The sequence below is a fragment of the Haematobia irritans genome, chromosome 1 (genome assembly GCF_050003625.1).
Source record: "Haematobia irritans isolate KBUSLIRL chromosome 1, ASM5000362v1, whole genome shotgun sequence".
Taxonomy (NCBI): domain Eukaryota; kingdom Metazoa; phylum Arthropoda; class Insecta; order Diptera; family Muscidae; genus Haematobia; species Haematobia irritans.
The window spans coordinates 67,895,979-67,921,745 of NC_134397.1; the positions used below are offsets into that span (position 1 = coordinate 67,895,979).

A 25,767-nucleotide genomic window follows, 5' to 3' on the forward strand; every position below is an offset into this window, starting at 1 on the left:
TGGTCATAATTGACGTATTTATCAACGTATTTTCTCAAAATTTCGGCCAGCCAAATATTTTGGGGCTTTCGTAAGATGTGCAAAATATCAGCCAAATCGGTTCAGATTTAGATATAGCTCTCATATATATCTTTCGTCCGATTTGAACTTATATGGCCTCAAAAGCCAGAGTTTTGCCCTGATTCGCTTCAAATTGTGCACAAGGACTACATTTAATAGTATCATTAAGTGTACCAAATTTCGTTGAAATCGGTTCAAATGTAGATATAGCTCCCATTTATATCTTTCGCCCGATATGGACTAATACGGTCCCAGAAGCCAGAGTTTTACCCCAATTTGGTTGAAATTTTGCACTAGGAGTACAATTAGTAGTGTAGTCAAGTGTGCCAAATTTTATTGAAATCGGTTCAGATTTAGATATAGCTCCCATATATATCGTTCGCCCGATTTACACTCATATGACCACAGTGGTCAATCTTTTACTCCGATTTAATTGAAATTGTGCACAGGGAGTAGAATTAGCATTTTAGCTATATAAAATCGCCACTGCTTAGTCGAAAAGTTGTAAAAATGACTCTAATTTTCCTAAACTTCTAATACATATATATCAAGCGATAAATCATAAATAAACTTTTGCGAAGTTTTCTTAAAATAGCTTTCACCCTAGTGCATTAGTCGACTTAAATTTTGAGTCTATAGATTTTGTAGAAGTCTATCAAATTCTGTCCAGATCGAGTGATATTTAAATGTATGTATTTGGGACACCCCAAACCTAGCCCCCAAAGCATTTGATGGATGTGATATGGTATCGAAAATTTAGATCTACAAAGTGGTGCAGGGTATAATATAGTCGGCCCCGCCCGGCTTTAGACTTTCCTTACTTGTTCAATATAATCTCCTGAAACTTCAATACACTTAGTCCAACGCTTTTCTAGCAATTCTATCCCTTGATTAAAATTGTTTTCCTCAAAGTCTTCAAAATAGTGGTTTACAACTGTAATTGCATTTGAGGTAAAACGCTTGCCAGCAAGGATTTTTTTAGATTTGGGAACAAGTAAAAGTCACTGGGAGCTAAATCAGGAGAATAAGGGGGTGGTCAAGCAACTCGTACTTTAATTCGTTGATTTAAGCCATTGTTAAAACGCTCTTGTGTGCTGGTGCGTTGTCTTGATGAAAAATTATTTTTTTTTGTGTTGTAAGCCAGGACGTTTTTCTCGAATTTGTATTTTTAATTGATCCAAAAGGTTGCAATAGTACTGTGAATTTTTTGCCATAACCTTACCAGCCGATTGAATTGTTTTTGCCTTCTTTGGGGCACTTCCTCCAGCTTCAGTCCATTGTTTGGATTGTTCTATTGTCTCTGAAGTATAGTGCTGGGTCCATGTCTCATCAACGCTTAAATCGTCGTTTCATAACTGTTGATGATCGACTGTTAACAAATGCGGTACCCATCTTGCAGAAAGCTTTTTCATCTGTAGTTCTTCATGCAAAATTAAATGGACTCGATCATTTGAGATGCCCATGATATTAGCAATTTCACGTACCTTTATTCGTCGATCATTTAATACCATATCATGCACTTTGGCTATAATTTCTGTTGTTGTTGCTGTTTTTGGACGTCCATACGTGGTTCATCTTCAATGCTTGTACGACCACGTTTAAATTCACCAACCCAATTTTTTACTGTTGCATATGAAGGAGCACTATCACCTACCACATTCACCATATCATTATGAATTTCTTGTCCCGATAAACCTTTTTTATGTAAATATTTAATGACAGCACGCATTTCTAATTTTTCCATTGTAAAAAAATTGCGGATGCGTCTTTTTTGAACACCTGTTTCTATATGAAGGAGTCGCCAGATCGAAACAAAATTTAACATGTGTTCATAACAAAACACTTAACTTTTTTCTGTTTATACCGCGCTTTTTGTGCTAGGCTAAGAAATTTCCGAACTGCCCTCGTATTATTTGATTCATGGTGGTGGCTATTTAAGATTCGGCCCGGCCGAACTTACTGCTTTATATACTTGTTTCTTATATACATATCCTTTAGCTTTAGATTTAGACTTTGCCAACAAATTATCTTCAGCCTATGTAGAATGCATGTACGAGTATTAGAACATTTCTACAATTCTTACTTACCTGAATGTGAAGTTTCCACAGTACTCATCCAATTGACTGGATTCTGTATTAATTGGATCATGAAATATGCCAATCTCAGAATCCGACATAAATCCCCCATCATCCACAATGTATTCCATATCGTTTGCCTCTGGCAATGGTTGTGACCAAACGAATGTTTCTCCTGGAATCTCATCGTCAACTACAGGAAAATCTGATCTCATCAAACGACTGGCGAAGGCAGCAAAACACAGGAAGGGAGAAAATTTTGCAAAGAAAAAACAAAAATAGAAAACTTTTATTATTTGCACCTAACTGCTACATATAGAGTAATAAAGTGGGGAATAAAGTGGGGGGTGGTTGTGGGTAACAAAAACAAAAGTTCTATTAAAGTTTGTTTAATTGTTCTGTATGCCGTAGCAATGCTTCCACGTTGAATCCCCTTAAGAAAAATAAGACTAGGAATTCCCTTTATTATCATTTATATTTATCTAAGAAAGCCTTTTGGAAATTTTTAGCCATGAGAAAGAGACAAAAGTTTGGTTTACATTGCCTAAAAGTTGACCTAACTTAAATTGACAGTCATCTAGGTTCATCAAAAGAATTTGAGGTTTAATAGAGGAGTTTTGTTTTGCATTAGCTCTTGTCTAGGAAAATTCCTAGTTTAGAATTGAAAAAGGCGCTGACTTCGATGAGTTAACATCTGGACTATGGCATTCCGAAAACAAGTTCATATGATCATAGACATTCTATTCTACACATAAAACAATGTTTGCTTGAATTCAAATATATTTATCACAATGGACTGAATAGTCTAAGTGAGCCTGATACATCGGGCTGCCACCTAACCTAACCTAACCTTGACTCTATCAATTTAAAATTAGGATACAGAGCTCATTTATCGAATTTTTGTTCTCTTTTTGCCATATATCAACAAAGTTATTTATGTATAAATAATAGTTATTATAGAAATCCAAATTATAATGGAAAAAAGTGCTTTCTTTAGAACAAAATCCTCGAAATCTCAGACCCCATAAAGTATATACATGTATTCGGGATCGTGGTGAAATTCTGAATCGATCTAGCGATATCCATCGGTCTGTCTGTTAAAATCACGCTTCCACTTGAAACTTGGAACAATGACACTGAAAAAAATATTTACGTGATATTAAAGATTATGTAACCTAAATTTTGAGATGCGAAATTTACAAAATAGTAATAAAGTTTATAATCTTTGCTTCAAAAAAATTTTTTTATTAAATTTAGGGCACAACAAAAGTTGCGCAACAAAAAGTTGCGTCCCTCCGTTAAAGTCATATGTCTATGAATCAAAGCAAATTTTCATTAAACTAAAGAAACACTTTTTTGATTTAAGGAAATCGGAAAAGGAAATTAACTGAAACATTGCATCTTTAAATTTAAGATAAAAACGCTTCAAATATTATAGGCTAAGACTTGTTTTAAGGATTTGGCATCTTTGGTTTAAATTTTTTTGGAATTAAGAAAACATTTTTTACTTTGAAGTATCGGTTGCAATTTGGATTTTTAAACTGGAATTTGTATGTTAATAAAGCTATTATTATTACAACCAGCGTTGCCAGATTTGTTTTAACAAAAACCGCTAGATTTGCCCAAAAAAATAGCTAAAAAAAGCTAAAAAATGCTAAAAAAATAGCTAGAAAAAAAGCTAAATTTTTTTTGTATCAAAAGTCACAGTTTTGATTGAAATTTAACAAACTTAAAGGCTTTATTTCACTTACAATGCATATTATTTTCATTTTAATTCCTTCTTTCATGAAAACATACCCATTTTTAAGTTGAATCACTTAATTATAAGGACAAAACGACTTTATCGTCTTTTGGACAAGGAAAACAGTTTATATAAAAGAAATTCACAAACGCTATTTAACCAAAATTCGCGTTCGTATTTTAAGGAGACGCCAATATTTTTTCAGTGCACAAAGCTATTCACATCTACTATTTTAATTTAGTAATATCGTAATAACTTTAGAATATTATAATAACATAAAAAGGATAAACGAGTCAAATGATAATATTCCCAATAATTTACTGACAGTTTATCTAACAAATTTGTATGGTAATAGTAGATTTATGCCTATATGCAAAACAATTTATTGACAGTTTATCGAATGAATTTATATGGCAAAAGTAGGCTTGAAGTATTCTGTAACTTTATTGCATATGGGGGTTAAAGTTTACGATAACTTTTATGTATGTAATGAAAAAACTTTACAACAAGGTGTATTTGCTACAAAAATGCCCGCATAATGGCTGGACTCATTATTAATGTTTCAACTGAGCTTTGAAATATGTGGAAACCCTTATACTTGCAGCAAGGCTTAGATAAAAACGCCGATTTTTCCATATTTCAATAGAAACATGTCGAAAAAAGCCAAAAATAGCTAAAAGGGTCATGAAAAAAAGCCAGAAAAGAAGCTAAAAGCTAAATGCATTTTTTTCCCGCTAAACGTCTTCAAAAAAAGCCAAATCTAGCGGGAAAAAAGTTAAAATAAAGAAATTCTGTAATGTACAACAGAGCGAATGAAAAAATTGTAATTTACAACAGAGCGAATGAAAATTCGATAATTAAGATCTGTATTCTAATTTTAATTTAATTGATCTTAGAATGCCAGATAGGTCACCAATAATGTATTTATTTTAAAGAAGCCGCATCTTTGGCTCGGAATCAATACCAAAATCCTTAAGGGAAGGTCAAAATCTTTGGTTCCAAGTAATCCTTTGTTTGAGTGTGCACTGAAAAAAATATTTACGTGATATTACAGATTACGCAACCTAAATTTTTGGATGCGAAATTTACAAAATATTAAGGACAAATTTCTTTAAAATAATGAAATTTTAATTACAATAAAATTTATAATCTTTGCTTCAAAAAATTTCTTCATTAAATTTAGGACACAAATTTTGTAAATTTAAGTCCCTCCGTTAAAATCGCATGTCTTTGAACTAAGGCTAATTGTCCTTAATGTAAAGAAACACATTTTTGATTAAGAAATTGTCCTTAAATTAACTGAAATATTGAAACTTTAGATTTAAGATAAAAACGCTTCAAATATAGGCTAAGATTTAATTTGAGGATTTAGCGTCTTTGATTTAAAGTTTATTATGGAATTTAGAAAACATTTTTTACTTTGAAGTATCCGTTATAATATGGATTTTTAAACTGGCATTTGTTTGTACGTGAGTACCTTTATTAACAAACTGCGAAAAGAGAATGGAAATTTGATAAATGAGATCTTTATCCTAATTTTAATTTTATTGGTCCTATATTGGTCCTATTCTGAGTCGATCTAAGCATGTCCGTCCGTCTGTTGAAATCACGCTAACTTCCGAACGAATAAACGGACCCCCAAATTTGGCTTGCGATTGCTCTAAGAGACGCAAATTTCATCCGATCCGGCTGAAATTTGGTACATGGTGTTGGTATATGTTCTCTAATGACCATGCAAAAATTGGTCCACATCGGCCCATAATTATATATAGCCCCCATATAAACCGATCCCCAGATTTGACCTCCGCAGCCTCTTAGAGGAGCAAAAGTCATCCGATCCGATTGAAATTTGGTACGTGGTGTTAGTGGTTGTTTATGCCAAATAAACACCAATCTTTTCCCCATTTTTCGTTAACGCCCTAACATTGAATTCCCTATTGGGATTTCTAAAATCTCTATTTACTTAAAAGATACAGCTAAAAATAAATCGATAACAATACAAAATGACAACTAAACTTAACGATACTGTCAAGCAATGTCAAAGAACAACTTCCGTAAAAATCATAAAATCATTCTTTCTGTTTGAAATCAACATCCATACTGGTAAGAAGTCCAATGAAAAGAAATAAATCCAATTTTGTACAACCCATCTAAAATCAAACCTTTTGTGTTTTCTTTCGTTCCACTGTACTACTATTGGATCGTTTCCTACCATCTGGAGTACAAAGTCAACTATTACTCCAAATAGATTTGACTTTATTTCGGCTCACGAGATTCCACTTCTAACAGGTTGATCTTACTCCCACACACATACAGTTTTTGGTCCACTTCGAAACGGATTCCATCAACTCTGTGGCAAGCGCTCTCTGAGAATTCAACTCCACGTATTGGTCTACTCATCATCATCGTCATCATTGAAAACAGGTTAGTTGACGTTTTCTGTTTTTCTATATTTCATTGTGCAAGTAGAACTCTGTGTGATAACAACATACGCGGAATAATCGAGTTATATTTGAATTAAAAAGGAGAAATAGAACAGAATTATATTCTTGAATTTCGGAAATATTGCTGATTGCGAAGCTAATTTAAATTTCTGCCAGTTTGCGCTAAAAAATTTTTTGGAATACGACATGAAAGCCAGGTGAAAATTGCTACAGATTTAATGAGTTGGAAGAAATAATTGCCGGGGAAAGAAATCGAATTAGGACGATTCGAGCCGGTTATCATCAAGGGCTGCCATTATTCGTAATATACGTAAAACTTTTCATATTCTTGGTTGCTTGGTGAGTCGCAAAATTTTCTGAAAGAAAAATAAAAATTCCCTATACCCTCCTGTCCACGTGCTTTCAGTCCTCTTTTATATGACACATTATGTATGCCCATAACAGAGGCCTGCTTTAATGGTTAACATGGCTCTGTTATGAAGTCATGCTTATGTTATTTTGTCCCCTTTACAGCTCCATATATCCATAATACTCATAGTTATAACATTTCCATGCTCTCCATTTGCACTCTCCTTTATTCATTTTCCCCTTACCTCTAAACAAGAAACCCGTAAGCGCCTTTACCCCTCCTATTGCACTTGCAACAAAACATTTTTTTAAGCCGCGGTATTCAACGTTTCCCCTTCACATATCACGTTCCCTCCTATCTACCACCAAATCCCCACTACAGTGCAACCTCATCCACTAATATAAATACTGATATTCTCCAAATCGTATTTTTTTTTGTATCAAGTTCTACAATTATTTTTATTTTTTTTTTTTGAAACTCTTTACTCTTATTCTGTAGAATTTATTTCATATTTAGTATTTTCCTTCTGTGAGACTTATTTGGTATTTTATATTTTTATTCTGTGGGATTTATTTGATATACATATGAGTTTTCATTCAGGGGAAATTAAATTCGAGTTATATTTTTTGTGTTTTTTTCCGATGATTTCATGCTTTTGGATCGTTGAGGTGTGAATTTTTTATGTTGCTGTAGGCAAGATTCTGAATGCATGCGTTTAGTACAATTTATTATTTTCTCTGCAAATGATTTTTAACATACACGTATTTGTAGAGATCGCTCTGTAGATCTTTCCAAAATTTGGAACCAGTTTTTTTTTTTTTTTTGTTCGAACACACCTTCGCTAGCTCACGTTTGCTCTGGGATTCTCTCAAGCATTCAACTACATTTGCATATAGCTTCTCCAATACTCACTGAGTATTCTCCGCTGTCAGCAGAATACATTTTTTAATCTCCCGTTCTCTTACTCTCTCCATCACAGACACTCACACTATCACATAGTGTGGGCACAGAGAGACTCGTCTCTCTTCCATTCTCTTAGCATCCATTGTTTTTTTCCTTCTTGTGGAACCCATTTTAGTTCTTTTTGTTTTGATCACTTTGATATTCCATATTATTCAAGGTCGATGCCCTTTACTTTCACTCCGTTTTCTTTTACTTTCGAAACAGCTGATCTGAGGCAAAACTAGGTCGTTGGGTTTTCTATCTATTGAATGCTAAGTATCTTTTTGTTGAATGAAAGTCGATTAGGATTGTCGGAACGGATTTTTTTTTGTTTTTTGTCAAACGAGGGGACAGAATATTAATTCGATTTTTTGTTGTATTATGTCCCTTAGGACTACTCACTCCTGGAGAAAATACATCTGGGTTTCATTTCTTTATAGTGAGATCTTATTATAATTCTGGTTAATGCATTTGGATTTGCTTTTAATCCTACAGTTTTAATACCGCCCTGTTTCTAAACAAAAAGTTTGTTTTATACCCAATATACATCATTGCATACGGAAAAGTATTACCAAATTTCTTTCAATTTGAATTTTGATTGGATTTCAGAAAGGGAATATGAAGGTGCCAGTTTAATTGATCAACTCAGGTTTTTTATTGTGATACAAAGTCAATCCCGAGATTTAGTTGTGTCACTCAACTATTTAATTGTGTCGATTAATTTTTTTAATTGACATTGGTGAGTGATACTATCATTTCTGTAATTGAGAAAACTTCAATTGAGAATTGGTTGGCTCGCCTCATTCCGTGACTGAAGACGCGAATTATTAATTTTCTGTATGATCATAGCTGTTTTCGTGTCGTTTAATTGAAGTTTCGTTCGATCTTGGGGATCAGGGTTTTATTAAACTGTGTTATACAAGTCTGTTCTCTCTTTTTCGTTATTTGATTTGCTTTACCATGTCCCTTAATCGATTTATCCGTATTTCGGACAGGTTGGTGGAATTTGAAGCCAACCTTAATGATAAGAATGCCCCTTTGTCGTCATCGCTCCTCCTCGAGGCACATCTAGAGGAATTGAAAGGATTGTGGGGAGAAGTCAAACTCTCCTACGATAAATGCCTCCAAGATATCGAGGCCGAAGGTGAGGAGGAGGATGAGGACAAAGATGGCGACAAAGGATTTCCGTCCGAATTGGAAACTGTTAAGGGTAAATTCCAAAGTGCCTATATATCGTATTGTCGGTGTAAAGTACGATTATGTGAGCTTTTATCCGATTTCTCTTCTCCAATGGCGAATCCAAGCCAGCAGCCTATCTCGTCAAATGTGATTGAAAACATTCCGATACCAGGGGCTCCGTCCGGTTTTAAATTACCGCCATGTGAAATCCCAAATTTCAAGGGCGACTTTTCAACATGGCCCACGTTTAGGGATATATTCACAGCAGTTTGCTTGAATAATCCCAGGTTGAGCTCCGTTGAGAAATTGTTCCATCTCAACCAGCGGACACAAGGGGAGCCTCATGATATTGTTGGCAAATTCCCCCTTACTAATGGTAACCTTGAGATAGCATGGAAAAGTCTTTCTACGCGTTACGAAAACAAGCGGGTCCTTGTGAACATTCAACTTAAGAGCTTGTTTGGTCTCCCAGCCATTGCAACCGAATCTGGCGCTGCCCTAAAACGACTCCAAAGGGATATGAATACCATTATCTCACTTCTGAAGCAGTATGACATACAGGTCGACACATGGGACCCTATCTTTACATTTATATGTTCAAACTGTCTTCCAGATTCTACTCTCACCTTGTGGGAGCAAACCCTTTCCGATAAGACGGTTATTCCTAAGTGGTCCGATTTGGATTCATTCCTGACAAATCGTCATAAGACTCTAGAGTCTGTGTTTGAAATCAGGAAACAGGATCCAAACTTCACAAACAAATCCAAGCATCCAACTGGGAAATCTGGTCCATCGAATGTCAAATCATTCCAAACCAACGTCTCGGAACCGAAGTGCATTCTGTGCCCGAAAGAGTTCCATATAATTAGGAAATGTCCAAGATTCTTGAACATGGATCATACCCAAAGATTTTCCGAAATTAAAAAGAGCAATATGTGCATAAATTGTTTCTCGAAAGTCCACACAGTCAGGACTTGTAATAGTAAATACTCCTGTCGTGTTTGTGGGAAAAAACACAACACACTGCTTCATAATCCACAAAGTACCAACAGTGCCAATACTAATTCGAATGTTACAACAATTCCTTCTGCTTCTAAATCCATACAGTCCACGAATTCATCTAGAAGTGAGGTTGTGCATTCATGTTTTGCGGCCGGTTCTCAAGGGGTTCTGTTAGGTACCGCATTGGTAAAAGTTTGTCATCGTGGTTTGGTTTATATCGCCCGAGCTTTGGTTGACTCGGGTTCGGAGGGCACTTTTGTGTCCCAAAAGCTGTTCAATATCCTTCAGCTGCCTTTCAGGCGTACCAACGCGAAGATATCAGGGTTAAATAACACCATCTCCGCAGCTGTTCAAAAGGAGTGCTCACTTGTACTTGGGTCTAATGTTGACGAAAATATCCAGTTGCCTGCGACGGCACTTGTTGTTCCACAGCTCTCAGGAAAACTTCCGTCCAGCACCATCAATAGTAATTTCATTTCGTCACTTCCCAATCTTCCATTCGCGGATCCTAAGTTTTATGAGAAGTCGACAATCGATATCCTCTTAGGAGGTGATATCCTCCCATCCATAATGCTTCCTGGACTTCAGCGCCAGATCTGTGGTTCCTTAATGGCACAGGAAACCGTATTTGGATGGATTTTAACCGGGCCTATTCCAGATACTTCCACAAATCCATCTCCAACTATAGTATCGCATTTCTGTGAAATCTCACTAGATAAGGAGATTTCACGTTTTTGGGAGATAGAAGATCTTCCTAGGAAGAAATTCTCTTCATCTTCGGACAATTTTTGCGAAGAATTGTTTGTTCGCACAACGAAAAGAAGTAGCGAAGGGAGATACATTGTGTCTCTCCCATTTAAGGAATCATATCCAAATGAGATCACCATGGGCCAATCACGAATGATTGCAATGGCCCAGTACTTTCGAAATGAGGCTCGGTTGATCCGTAATCCATCTTTTAAGGACGAATATGACGGCGTCCTGGAAGAGTATGTCACTCTTGATCATATGAATCGAGTTTCTCCTCCTCCGGATGCTAGTAGTTTCGTAAGTTATTATCTCCCACATCATGCCGTAATAAGGCCCGAAAGTTCTACTACCAAAGTCCGTGTAGTGTTTAATGCTTCGGCTCCTACATCCAATGGAGTAAGCTTAAACGATGTTCTTCATACAGGCCCAATCTTGCAGAATGAGCTCATAATACTCATTTTGAATTGGCGACTATTCCGATATGTATTCAACGGTGATATAACCAAAATGTATCGCCAAATCTTAGTAAATCCAAATCAAAGGTCCTTTCAGCGTATCCTTTTTAGGAACAACCCGCAAAGTCCTTTGGAGGATTTTGAATTGAAAACAGTCACTTTTGGAGTAAATTGTGCGCCTTATTTGGCAATTCGCACTATGCTCCAATTGGCTGACGATGTCCAATCTAAATTTCCTAAGGCTAGTGAAATTCTTAGAAACTTCATGTATGTTGACGATGCTTTGGCAGGTTCTCATACTATCTCTGAAGCAATTGAGTCCAGAAATCAGCTTATCTCCGCCTTGAACTCCGCTGGTTTCGAAATGAGAAAGTGGACATCTAATTCCAAGTTAATTTTATGCGATATCCCACTATCCGATTTGTTAAATGCAGAATTCTTAGATTTCGACCACTCTAGTACTGCTAAGGCCTTAGGTATACGTTGGAATGCCTTATCTGATTCATTCTTCTTTGCGATCCAAAATTTTCCAACCTCGTCCACGTATACTAAAAGGGAAGTACTGTCACAGATTGCCAAATTGTTTGATCCAGCGGGGTGGTTGGCACCTTGCATAATTGTTGCTAAAATTATAATGCAGCAAATATGGATTGATGGTACAGGGTGGGATGAAAGGATAACGGCGGAGTCCTTAAGAAAATGGACATCTTTCCAAGCCAATTATCCTTTTGTTAACTCTATAAAAATTCCAAGATGGTTTAACTATTGTCCTGATAGTGAGGTGGGATTCCATGGTTTCTGTGATGCCTCGGAAAAGGCATACGCTGCTGCTTTGTATATCCGCATAAAAACTAAAAAGTCCATATCCACCCATTTAGTTGTTTCTAAGACTAAGGTTGCCCCAATAAAAACTCTGTCAATTCCAAGACTGGAGTTATGTGGCGCAACATTATTAGCGGAAATGATCGACCATATTATTCCACAGCTACGAATAAAGGACTTTACGATAAATTGCTGGACTGATTCCACAATTGTGCTCTCCTGGCTTTCTAAACCTCCGTGCTTCTGGGCTACTTTTGTAGCCAATAGAGTATCAAAAATCACGCAAATTGTACCGCCACAGAGATGGCACCATGTAGTGTCTGAACTCAATCCATCTGACTTGGCAAGCCGCGGTATGCACCCGCAAGATTTGATAGACAATGAGCTTTGGTGGCAAGGGCCACCATTCCTTAAGAATCCTGTGGCTAATTGGCCAATTTTCGATTTTGCCAGCGAGGCAACTCTGGATTTGGAAAGAAGGCCAGTCAAAGTAAACTTTTCCTACTTCAATGATTTTGAGGACGTTTTGGACAGGTTCTCATCACTTCCAAGAGCAATCCGAGTGATAGCTTATATGTTTCGTTTCTTTTATCGAACTCATCCAAAATATAAATCCAATTTCTCCAGACCTGTCAAAGATATATCCACATTTGAAGTTCTTTCAGTCCATATTAGACTTCAAATCATATGTCAAAAGTCCCATTATCCTACAGAGTATCATTCACTTTCCTGTAAGAAACGAATTTCGTCTTCCAGTTCTCTATTAAGCTTGAATCCATTTGTGGACGATGAAGGGATAATGCGTATCTGTGGGCGTCTCTCAGCTTCGCCAGCTTTAAGATACAATGAGAGGCATCCTATTATCATCCCTTACAACTGTCAGTATGCACGGTTACTCGTTAGATTTATTCATGAAGTTTGCCTTCATGGTGGAAACCAGTTGGTCTTACGACTAATCCGAGCGCAATACTGGATACCGAAAGTAAAAAATCTTATAAAGACAACAATAAATAAGTGCAAGCCGTGCATACTTTACAAACATAAATGTCAGACTCAATTGATGTCCGCTTTACCTCCTCAAAGATCCGAATTTTCTCGTCCATTCACTCACACAGGTCATGATTTCGCTGGCCCCTTTGACATCAAGTCCTATTCTGGTCGATCATGTCGTATTTCTAAGGGATACACTTGTGTCTTTGTTTGTTTTTCTACTAAGGCGATCCATTTGGAAGCCACATCCGAGCTATCCACATCTGCTTTTTTAGCAGCCTTTAGTAGATTCGTTTCACGTCGTGGCTGCCCATTGCATCTCTACTCCGACAATGGGACGAATTTTATTGGTGCATCTAGGACACTAGCAAAAGAGTTCTTACAAACATCCAATCAATTAATTGCTTCCAATTATGCCCATCAAAATGTGACGTGGCACTTTATTCCTCCAGGTGCACCACATATGGGCGGTCTTTGGGAGGCAGGGGTGAAGAGTTTTAAGGCTCATTTTAAAAAGGTAGCAGCAAATTTTAAACACACGTTTGAAGAATTCCAAACGCTTCTTACGAGAATCGAAGCATGCCTAAATTCGCGACCTCTTTCCCCTTGCTCCCAAGAACCATCCGACCTTTCCGCTCTCACTCCTGGGCACTTTTTAATAGGGTCTCCAATTCTGGTTCCCATTGATCCTTCGGTGCAAGAAAATCCCATTTCCATTGTCAACCGTTGGCAAAGACTTAAGGCAATCCACCAGCACTTTTGTAATCGTTGGAAGGAGGAATACCTTAAGGAATTACACAAGCGTCATAAATGGCAACGACCCACCGACAACTTGCAAGAAAATACTATGGTAGTTATTAAGGAGGAAAACTTGCCCCCAAACTGTTGGCGCCTTGGGAGAATCAAGAAAGTTCATGCTGGAGCTGACAATCGTGTTCGTATTGCAGAGCTTATTACACAAAAGGGGACTATAACGAGACCGATTACGAAACTCGTCGTTCTCCCATTTGAAAATTCTGATAATTCAAAATAAAAAAATAAAAAAACCCGTTTTCAGACTTCCAATCAACCCTTCTTCTTTTGTAGTTCAAAAATGCGTGCCAACAAACGTCATCGTGGACAATCGACCAAACAGTCATATATTTGCCGGCTATGCAGAAAACCTCATCCTTTGCGGAAGTGTAAGCGATTCTTGAACTTAAACACCTTGAAACGGCAGGAGATTGTTCAAAAGTACGGCTACTGCCCTAACTGTCTGGCGCATGAGCATTCTGGAAACTCATGTTTCACGACAACCGGATGCCGATATTGCAAACAGCCCCATCACACATTGCTGCACGCTCATACACGCCTGGATAAGAATGCCAGCAACAAAAAACGGAATTCTAGTAAATCTGCGAAATCACCTTCTTCATCTGCGAAACCACCATCTTCCACCAAGTCGAAATCCTCTTCCATCGCCGCAAGCGCTGCAACATCGTTTAATTCGCCGAACACGACACTTTCGGCTATACTGAAGCAAAATGCTATCACTTTGCTGCCCACTGTTGTAGTCTCAGTTGCTACTAAACACGGAAACCGCACTTTAAGATGCCTCCTGGACTCCGGATCTAAATCCAGTTCTATCTCATCTACAGTCGCAGATAAGCTTGATCTGACCACGCTTACTTTAGAAGAGGAAACTATCTGTCCACTTACGTTAACGTCCACGCACAACGCAGATATTTATATCGAAACTGTTTTAAAGGTTAACAATCGGATATCCATTCATACTCCAAGCAAATCACTTCCGCGGTCATATGGCCAACATTTTTCCAATATGCTACTCGCCGATAAGGAATTTTACAAATCTGCTCCTATATGCATTATTTTAGGGATTGACGTGTATTCACAAATAATAAGCGAAGGTTTCTTTAATAGAGCTGGCTTGCCAACAGCTCAAAACACAATCTTTGGTTGGTCTCTTTATGGCACTTGCGCTAATTCATGAACCTCTTATGTCGTATCAAAAATTCTTTCCCTGAAATTTTATATCACACACAAAACAAAGCACAGAAATATTGAAATGAAAACGTGAACTACCTAGGTTGATATATTTATCTATATATCCATTACCATTTAACTTTATTTCTTCTATGAATTGAAATTTCTTCTATTAATTCTAAATACTGAACTTAAAATATTAGATATAGAAATAATGTAATGAACTAATACTGTACCTAAATAGGAAAATGGAATTATTATTGCCTATGAATCGCTATTATATATTAATTGAAATTTTTCCTAAGGACATTGTTTGACAGCTACAATTTTATTGACTCACTTTGTTGCAGGCGCACTGCAAGGGGGGCGCAAATGTTTATGCCAAATAAACACCAATCTTTTCCCCATTTTTCGTTAACGCCCTAACATTGAATTCCCTATTGGGATTTCTAAAATCTCTATTTACTTAAAAGATACAGCTAAAAATAAATCGATAACAATACAAAATGACAACTAAACTTAACGATACTGTCAAGCAATGTCAAAGAACAACTTCCGTAAAAATCATAAAATCATTCTTTCTGTTTGAAATCAACATCCATACTGGTAAGAAGTCCAATGAAAAGAAATAAATCCAATTTTGTACAACCCATCTAAAATCAAACCTTTTGTGTTTTCTTTCGTTCCACTGTACTACTATTGGATCGTTTCCTACCATCTGGAGTACAAAGTCAACTATTACTCCAAATAGATTTGACTTTATTTCGGCTCACGAGATTCCACTTCTAACAGGTTGATCTTACTCCCACACACATACAGTGGTGTTGTATTTAGTCTCTAACAACCATGCAAAAGTTGGTCCATATCGGTCCACTTTTACGTATAGCCCCCATATAAACGGACCCCCAAATTTGGCTTGCGTTTGCTCTAAGAGAAGCAAATTTCATACGATCCGGCTGAAATTTGGTACATGGTGTTAGTATATGGTCTCTAACAACCATGCAGAAATTGGTCCATATCGGTCCATAATTACATATAGCCCCCATATAAATCGATCCCCCGATTTGGCTTGCGGAGCCTCTAAGAGAACCAAATTTCATCCGATCCGGCTGAAATTTGGTACATGGTGTTAGTATATGGTCTCTAACAACCGTGCAAAAATTGTTCCACATTGGTCCATATTTATATATAGCCCTCATATAAACCGATCCCCCGATTTGGCTTGCGAAGCCTCTTAGAGGAGCAAAATTCATCCGATCCGGTTGAAATTTGCAACGTGGTGTTAGTATAAGGCCGCTAATAACCATGCCAAAATTAGTCCATATCGGTCTATAGTTATATATAGCCGATCCCCAATCACACAAAAATTGGTCCATATGGTTGCCACTCGAGCCAAAAATAATCTACCAAAATTTGTCAAAATGTTATTTCTATAGAAAATTTTGTCAAAATTTTATTTCTATAGAAAATTTTGTCAAAAATTTATTTCTATAGAAAATTTTGTCAAAATTTTATTTCTATAGAAAATTTTTTCCAAATTTTATTTCTATAAAATTTTTTTTTCCAAATTTTACTTCAATAGAAAATGTTGTCATAATTTTATTTTGTCAAAATTTTATTTCTATAGAAACTTTAAACTTAATTATATACGTATTTAATCGGCCTTTTTTAGTTTAATATATACCACGTATGGACTATGTGGTACACGCAAAGAAAAAAAACGTTTGGAAAACGTGTACTGAAAACGTTTTTCTTTTGCTAGAGTTTTTTGAATTGCTTCGAAAATTTTAAACTTTTATCTCCAAAAAAATTCGTTTGTTACAAAATTTTTATTTTTTCAATAAAAAAAGTTATTTGTGAAACAACAACACAGTCCATTTCGTTTATATCAAACACTGTTCTTTTATGACCTTAGGTCGTTAATAAGACACATTTTACAGTTCAAAATTTAATATACTACAATGTTATGTTGAACATTTTTTCGGAATCTTCCGAACATATCTGGAATATATGTAAAAAAATTAAAAAAAAAATAAAAAACTTTGGTCGAAGCAGGGATCGAACCCACGACCCTTGGCATGCAAGTCGGACGTAGCAACCACTGCTCCACGGTGCCAAACGAAATGTTTGTTTCTGTCAAATAAACTTTGTTTATTCGGTTCGTGGGCGCCGCAAGCTATGCTATATAAATATAACTTATATGGATATTTATCTATTGATGACCATAACAGGTACATAGCTCAGTGGTTAGTGTGTTGGCTTACAAAGTGCATGGTCCGCGGTTCGATTCTCCGTCCAGGCGAAAGGTAAAAAAAATTTAAAATTTATAAAATTGTATAATTTCTTCTACATTGTTGGTATTACAGGAAAAGGTGTTAAAAACTAAAAAACCTCGTGGATGTGAGAAAGATGTGAGGGAAAATGCAATTAGCAAGAAAACAATGTTTTTTTTTAATTTGTCTTTATGAAATTGTTTTTACATCCTGGAAAAGAATAAACGTTTATCACAAAAAGTATATACTTTTCTTCCAAATACACTTCCTTACAGCGAAAAGCAAATGAGAAACGAACTTTGTTTGTCTAAAATTTCGTTTGGGAGGAAAGAATTATTTTTTTGCGTGTATATATTACGGTGTTAGGAAGTTTTAAGATACCTTGCCATTGGCAAGTGTTACCGCAACCCAAATAATTCGATTGTGGATGACAGTCTTCAGTAGAAGTTTCTACGCAACCCATGGTGGAGGGTACATAAGCTTCGGCCTGGCCGAACTTACGGCCGTGTATACTTGTTTACTTTTAACCCTTCATTGCATGATTTAACTTTCGCATCGATAAATTTTTTTGGAATGTTACAACCGTTTTGTGTATATTTATGTAACAAAGTAATGGAATCGTATAGACAAAAAAGTAATGTCATATATCGCAAAAAGATACAAACATCGTGTCCCATTTGCTTTTCGGTGTAATGGAGTTTGTTTAGAAGAAAAGCATATCCTTTTTGTGATAAACGTTCATTTTTTACACGATATAAAAGCAATTTCATAAAAACTAACACAATTTTTTTCTTCTATCTAACTGCATCTTTCCTCACATTTTTCTCATTTCCATGATCTTTATTTAATTCTTAGCACCTTTTCTGATATACAAACAATGTAGAAGAATTATTTGAGTTTATATATACAGTGAAACCTCTGAAAAGTGGACACCCACGGTCGCCTAAATTTTGTCCACCTTTGGTGGTGTCCAGGTATGAGAGGTTAATTTTAATGCGTTAATATAGCAAACGTCCCCAGACAACTGTCCATGTTTGGGAGGTGTCCGGGTTTCAGAGTGTCAAAGTTTGAGAGGTTTCATTGTATATATTTTTTTTAATTTTACCTTTCGCCTGGGATATTTATCGCTATAGTCATCAACGCACAAGCAACGCATACATTCAAAAAGTATTTATAGAGCATAGTTTTGGGCACCCACAAACCGATGTAGAGAAAATTTAACAGGAACAATTTTGCAATTTTGTAAAAATTACAACTTTTGGAAACGGAAATAATGTAATTTTACATACATATATTCCAGAAATGTTCGCTAGATTTCTAAAATATGTTCGGCATTGCATACTACTATATTAAAGTTTTACTATGAAAACTCCACCTGTGTCTTATTTAAGAATTAAAGTAAAAACAAGTACAAGGCCGTATTCAGGGGGGGATGAGGGGGGTCTAACCCCCCCCCCCCGAAATGAATGAATATTTTTATATAAATAAATATATATTTTTAGCTGCATAGAAAAATCTTATCGAAGATGTTGAAGAAAGCTGGAGGTTTTATTTTGAAAAACACTTTTATATAAAACTTGCACAAATCGTAGAATTTTCAATTGAAATAAAATTTTGACAACATTTTCTACCGAAATAAAAAATCGATAATATAGAATCACATTCTTTTTTCGACTAAAACATTCTTAAAGATCAATATAATCCTGTTTTTGACTATGTCTTTTACAAAATCGAGACTTTCTTCCCACGTGAACATGTCTGTTTTGCCATATTTGTAAAAGACTATTAGCAAATAAGTCAAAGATATTGTACCATAAATCTGATATCGACTCAAAAATGTCTACACAAAAGGTACTAAATCATTCGCGGGGGTACTACGGTACTGACCGGGGTGAAAAAGTATTGAAAAAAGTACTATTGTACTGCATTTTCCATCCCTGCAGTTACTACGTACTCATCCGAACTTTCATTTTCAACAATGAAGAGATTAAAGACGTATCTTAGAAATTCGACTAGCGAGAGTAGACTCAATGGATTGGCATTAATGTCATTAATGTTAATCGCCGAATAAATGTGCCGACTGAAGAAGTCATTGATTTATTTGCTGCCCAAAAAGCCCGTCGGCTCAATTTAATATTGTAAAAATATTGTATACATACCTATGCATAAATAAAATTTTCTACACATGAGATTATATGAATATTTTTTTTTAAGTTGTTGTTCGATGTGTTACAAACGGAATGACAAAGTTAATATACCCCCATTCTATGGTGGAGGCTATAAAAAGGCCGATTAAATACGTATAGAATTAAGTTTAAAGTTTCTAAGAAATAAAATTTTGACAACATTTTCTATAGAAGTAAAATTTGGAAAAAAATTTTCTATAGAAATAAAATTTGGAAAAAATTTTCTATAGAAATAAAATTTTGACAAAATTTTCTATAGAAATAAAATTTTGACAAAATTTTCCATAGAAATAAATTTTTTACAAAATTTTCTATAGAAATAATATTTTGACAATGTTTTCCATAAAAATAAAATTTTGGTAGATTATTTTTGGCTCTTGTGGCAACCATTAATATGAACCGACCAATTTTTGTGTGATTGGGGATCGGCTATGTATAACTATAGACCGATATGGACCAATTTTGGCATGGATATTAGTGGCCTTATACTAACACCACGTTGCAAATTTCAACCGGATCGGATGAATTTTGCCCCTCCAAGAGGCTCCGGAGATCAAATCTGGGGAACGGTTTATATGGGGGCTATATATAATTATGGACCGATATGGACCAATTCTTGCGTGTTTATTAGAGACCACATTCTAACACCATGTTCCAAATTTCAACCGGATCGGATGAATTTTGCTCCTCCAAGAGGCTCTGGAGGACAAATCTGGGAATCGATTTATATGGGGGCTATATATAATTATGGACCGATATGGACCAATTTTTGCATGGTCATTAGAGAACATATACCAACACCACGTACCAAATTTCAGCCGGATCGGATGAAATTTGCTTCTCTTTGAGGCTCCGCAAGCCAAATCTGGGGATCGGTTTATATGGGGGCTATATATAATTATGGACCGATGTGGACCAATTTTTGCATGGTAATTAGAAAACATATACCAATACCATGTACCAAATTTCAGCCGGATCGGATGAAATTTGCTTCTCATAGAGGCTCCGCAAACCAAATCGGGGGATCGGTTTATATGGGGGCTATATATAATTATGGACAGATGTGGACCAATTTTTGCATGGTTGTTAGAGACCATATACTAACACCATGTACCAAATTTCAGCCGGATCGGATGAAATTTGGTTCTCTTATAGGTTCGCAAGCGAAATCGGGCGATCGGTTTATACGGGGGCTATATGTAATTATGGACCGATATGGACCAATTTTTGAATGGTTGTTAGAGACCGTATACTTACACCATGTACCAAATTTCAGCCGGAACGGATGAAATTTGCTTCTCTTTGAGGCTCCGCAAGCCAAATCTGGGGATCGGTTTATATGGGGGCTATATATAATTATGGACCGATGTGTACCAATTTTTGCATGGTCATTAGAAAATATATACCAATACCATGTACCAAATTTCAGCCGGATCGGATGATATACTAACACCATGTACCAAATTTCAGCCGGATCGGATGAAATTTGGTTCTCTTAGAGGCTCCGCAAGCCAAATCGGGCGATCGGTTTATATGGGGGCTATATGTAATTATGGACGGATGTGGACCAATTTTTGCATGGTTGTTAGAGACCATATACTAACACCATGTACCAAATTTCAGGCGGATCGGATGAAGTTTGGTTCTCTTAGAGCGATCGCAAGCCAAATTTGGGGGTCCGTTTATATGGGGGCTATACGTAAAAGTGGACCGATATAGACCAATTTTTGCATGGTTGTTAGAGACCATATACTAACACCATGTACCAAATTTCAGCCGGATCGGATGAAATTGGCTTCTCTTAGAGCAATCGCAAAACAAATTTGGGGGTCCGTTTATATGGGGGCTATACGTAAAAGTGGACCGATATGACCCATTTGCAATACCATCCGACCTACATCAATAACAACTACTTGTGCCAAGTTTCAAGTCGATAGCTTGTTTCGTTCGGAAGTTAGCGTGATTTCAACAGACGGACGGACGGACGGACATGCTCAGATCGACTCAGAATTTCACCACGACCCAGAATATATATACTTTATGGGGTCTGAGAGCAATATTTCGATGTGTTACAAACGGAATGACAAAGTTAATATACCCCCATCCTATGGTGGAGGGTATAAAAAAGAACAGTGCTTTATATAAACAAAATGGACTGTGTGTTTGGAATGATTTTTTTATTGCAAAACTTGTAAACTTTGTAATTTTATTGGTAATAAAAGTTTACAATTTTCGAAGGAATTCAAAAAACAACAAAACAAAAGAACAACGTTCTACGGGGATTGGATCAATCCCAGGACCGGTACAGGGTTTGTCCCTGGTGTGTATGGACCCGTCAGAGTTCTGTTCTGGAATGGACCGGTCACTGTAACATGGGTTTGTCATTGGCTGGGAAAATTTACACATTAGGACACGACTTGGACTCATCCCAAAGGACACGTCCTGGAACAACTAGTAGGACTACCCCATAGACAACTGCTCATGAAACAGTTTGGGACAAACTTTTAGGACCCTGTTTCCATCCATATCGCACCAGAAAGGAATATGTTGAACAATAAATAAATCTGATAGTTGTATTGTAGTAAAAGTGTAGATTCAAAAAGATTTCAATATCAAATGAGTATAAAAAATCAATAAATTATATGACAATTAAAAATGTTGATAAACTGGAGCACTAATACCAGTCCTGTAATGGGTCCCTTAGTGGCAATTTGCACTAATTTCCCGTAGGGCGTTTTCAATAAATGTTGTCCAAACATTTGTTTTTCTTTGAGTGTAACTTTGACACTTTTTGTGCCACTTATTAAAAATTGTCCAAAAATTCCCATGTCCAACTCCTCGACTCAGCACAACCAATACACGGATGAAAAAGACTGTTTTTCATATGTTTGGCTATAAACATTATATGTTTGGAACACAAATTTTTAGACACAATATTTTTGAGTGCAAGCATATAATGTTCATAAACTAGCATAACATGTTTGGGACATATATGTTAATATGTTAGAACATATTATGTTTGGGGCATAAAATGTTTGTAAATATAATATGCTTGGATGCAAACATATATTAATTTAGAAATAGCCTATAAACATATATGTGTTTAGTAGCTTGGAGCGCTATTTAACAGGGAGCGATATTGAATTAAGTTGGTGGTTGTTGCTTGTTATTACAAAATTAACATTTTATTTTTCCTTGGGCAATTGATCAGCTACTTCTTTGATCCTTACAAACTGTGTGGTCCGCTGTTCGAATCCCCGTCATATCATAAAATTGAATAATTTCTTCTACAATGTTTGTATTACAGAAAAAAGTGCTAAGAACTAAAAAATCTCGTGGAAGTGAGAAAGATGTGGGGGAATATACAATTGGGCAGAAACAAAATTTTGAGCATTCAGGTTGAAAACCTATGCTGTTAGCACCTATATTACCTGTTTATTTTCATAATTCATTATGATTGTAAATATATAAATAAATAAATAAAATTTTGAGCACAATATTGTTTGGGAGAATTTTTTTTAAGCATATAATATTTTTGGGTGCAAAATGCTTCCAAACATATTATATGTTCACATAATAACATATTGTTTTTTAGAAGACAACATTATTGAATTTGGATGCAAAAATACAAAATGTTTGGAACTTAGACTACCCAAACATATATTTTTTAGACCAATATGCTTTCAAACATATTATATATTGGAAGAGATCAAACATATAAATGTTTGGGCAATACCCAAAAATGTATATGCTTGAAGCAAAATATGTTTGGGAGTATATGTTACAGAAGCGATTTTTTGTGAGCGTGTAGTTACGTTAACCCTCTAATGCCCCAATATTTTGTCAGCTGATTAAATATTTAATGTTAACGACACAAAAGCAAGGAAACTAATCAAGAAAAATGTATACGGTAAAATTCAGTAGATGCTGCAAAGGCTCTTGAACAGGTTCAACTAAGTTTTCAACAAAGTTCAACTAAGTTTCTAATGCCCAATCCCGCCTTTAGGGTTAATTGGATTTAGGGAACTATTACATTAGTCTGGATTCTGAATCGCCTAACTGGTTTATAACTTTTTGTCGGACAAATAACTGAAACTTCGAATTAATTTTTTTGAAACGATAAAAACATTCCCATTATTCTTCCATCACCACCATCATCAACCTTTGTGTTTGCCATTGTGGCAGTCGACAAACATATCCTGGTGTTTACATACCTGTATAAAATGCCATTGGCCTTTGTCAACAAATTCTGTTTGCCATCGACAATATTCGAAGAACTGGCGACATCATTGCTAGAAGGATTTTCCTGTGGAAGATGTTGCCAAGCAGCATTATCACTACGCACTGCTGACTTTTTTGTTGACCAACTCCAAGCTCTATTCACTTCTGAACTTTCTCCAAAGGCTTTTGCAGCCCCATCGGCATTCATATCAGCATCATCATCATCGTAGTCAACAATATTATCTACATCTATATGGAATTCATCGGTGTGAATATACTTTTGTTTAAATTTATTGATGGATATTTCTGATGGATTATCATCCTCCTTACCTCGATTTTTATTGCTGTTGCACTGTTGCTGCCACTTTTCGATTTCTTTCAAACGTTCAGCATGGCGCCTAGGATCATGACGTGAGGGGAATTTGAAAGCACAGCAGTGAAAGGAATGTGTTAAATAAGCCTTTTGTAAATTCTACAAAACAAAAAGTGAGAGAAAGTGTGTCGACAAGAAGTGGCCACCAATGGAGACATAGAGAAAAAAAGAGAGCATATATTAATATCTTGTATGATAAAGGAATTGCCTTTTGATTCTTTTTGTGCGATAATTCAATTACAATTTTTTCGTTTATTTTTTGTTTTCGCAAGAATTTTTCTTCGAGCATGGACTACATGGCTGAACAGCTTGACTTCCACGTTATCGTGGTCTTGAGGCTTGCAACCTTTTGGAGGTTGTGGTGTTGACTTTCAACCGCTCTCTTACAATGTCATAGCCAAGCTGGGTTACCATGATATCCCTATGCTCATGCTCATCTTATCTCCCAACTTACCTTAAAATTATAAATGGAAGGTATAGTTTTCAATGTTTGTGTATTTTCAATGCGCAACACTTCAATATCCTGTAAACCAGCCGAGGGTAAGCGAACCAGCGATGTACTTGAGAGATCCCTGGGAAAATAGAATTGGGGTATTAAGGTCGAATTACTTTGGATGGTGGAGGGAAAGCTAATGACCTAAATTAATGGATATAAACTTGAGTAGAGAGTAACTTTAAGAAGTATAGAAGCAAAGGTTATCATACATTGGCATGTATAAACACTGACAAAAATATAAACGTAATAATGAAAAACATTATTTGAGGGCAAAAACTTGTATAATATTAAAAAAAAAATTCATTCAAATATATTTAAAAGTTTAAAGAAAGTCTAAAGACGAATATTTTTGGTACCATCTCAAATCAATCAAATTTATAGACAACTGTATAAAGCTCTAAATTGGAATATATACGATATGTATTTAAATCTGAAGCGATTTGGACAATTTTTTTGACACTTTTTCAAATTGACTTCAATTAAAAATTAAATCGACTAACAATGTTAGTAAAACACATATGGGAAATAGGGGAATAATGGAATGCTTAAGCCTTTTTTGTGCAATTTGACAAAAGTGAATTTATGATTTATTGAGCGTTACATATGTTTTAGAGGTATAGGACAATTTGAGGGATTTTTACAACTGTTGCCACTTAGAAGAGGCGATTTTACAAGGATATTGGCTAGAATTATGGGTTGTGTGAGATATTTTCTGGCCCAATCGGGCAACATTTAAACAAGTCAGTGCCTTATCGAAATCTCAACCGTTCTGTGGAATGTATGGCATTAAATATGTGGCAGCCCATATATATCAGGCTCTCTTAGACTATTCAGTCCATTGTGATACCACACTGGTGAACTTCTCTCTTATCACTTATAAAATCAATGACAAGGGACCTCCTTTTTATAGCCGAGTCCGAACGGCGTTCCACATTGCAGTGAAACCACTTAGAGAAGCTTTGAAACCCTCAGAAATGTCACCAGCATTACTGAGGTGGGATAATCCACCGCTGAAAAACTTTTTGGTGTTCGGTCGAAGCAGAAATCGAAGCCACGATCTTGTGTACGCAAGGCGGGCATGCTAACTATTGCACCACGGCGATTTTTTCCAAAATCAATAGCGACTGTCGAAATTAACATAGAGGATGATCTGACTTAAATTGCGAGCTGTACTTTGCACACAAAATTACATATCCAGGCAGACGAATATCGCTACATCGACTAAGAATTTAATTTTAAGCCGATTGGTATACTAATCCTTCTGTGCGTTACATACAAATGCACAAACTTATTATACCATGTACCACTGTAGGGGTGAAGGGTATAATTAATAAAAAATGTAATTAATATTTTTATATCCTCCACCATAGGATGGGGGTATATTAACTTTGTCATTCCGTTTGTAACACATCGAAATATTGCTCTA

At 36.0% G+C, this 25,767-nt stretch overlaps 1 protein-coding gene across 1 annotated transcript in view; it reads right to left on the bottom strand.

Moving 5' to 3' along the window:
- Nucleotides 1-25,767, bottom strand: part of Lgr1 (Leucine-rich repeat-containing G protein-coupled receptor 1) — a 200,422-nt gene that overhangs the window by 17,804 nt on the left and 156,851 nt on the right. Inside the window, exons 10-13 of the mRNA XM_075290673.1 lie at nt 24,300-24,417; nt 23,803-23,944; nt 23,466-23,721; nt 2,148-2,357 (exon numbers count right to left, since the gene is read on the bottom strand). Of these exons, the coding sequence (XP_075146788.1) occupies nt 2,148-2,357; nt 23,466-23,721; nt 23,803-23,944; nt 24,300-24,417 (726 nt within the window). The remainder of the gene's footprint in view (nt 1-2,147; nt 2,358-23,465; nt 23,722-23,802; nt 23,945-24,299; nt 24,418-25,767) is intronic.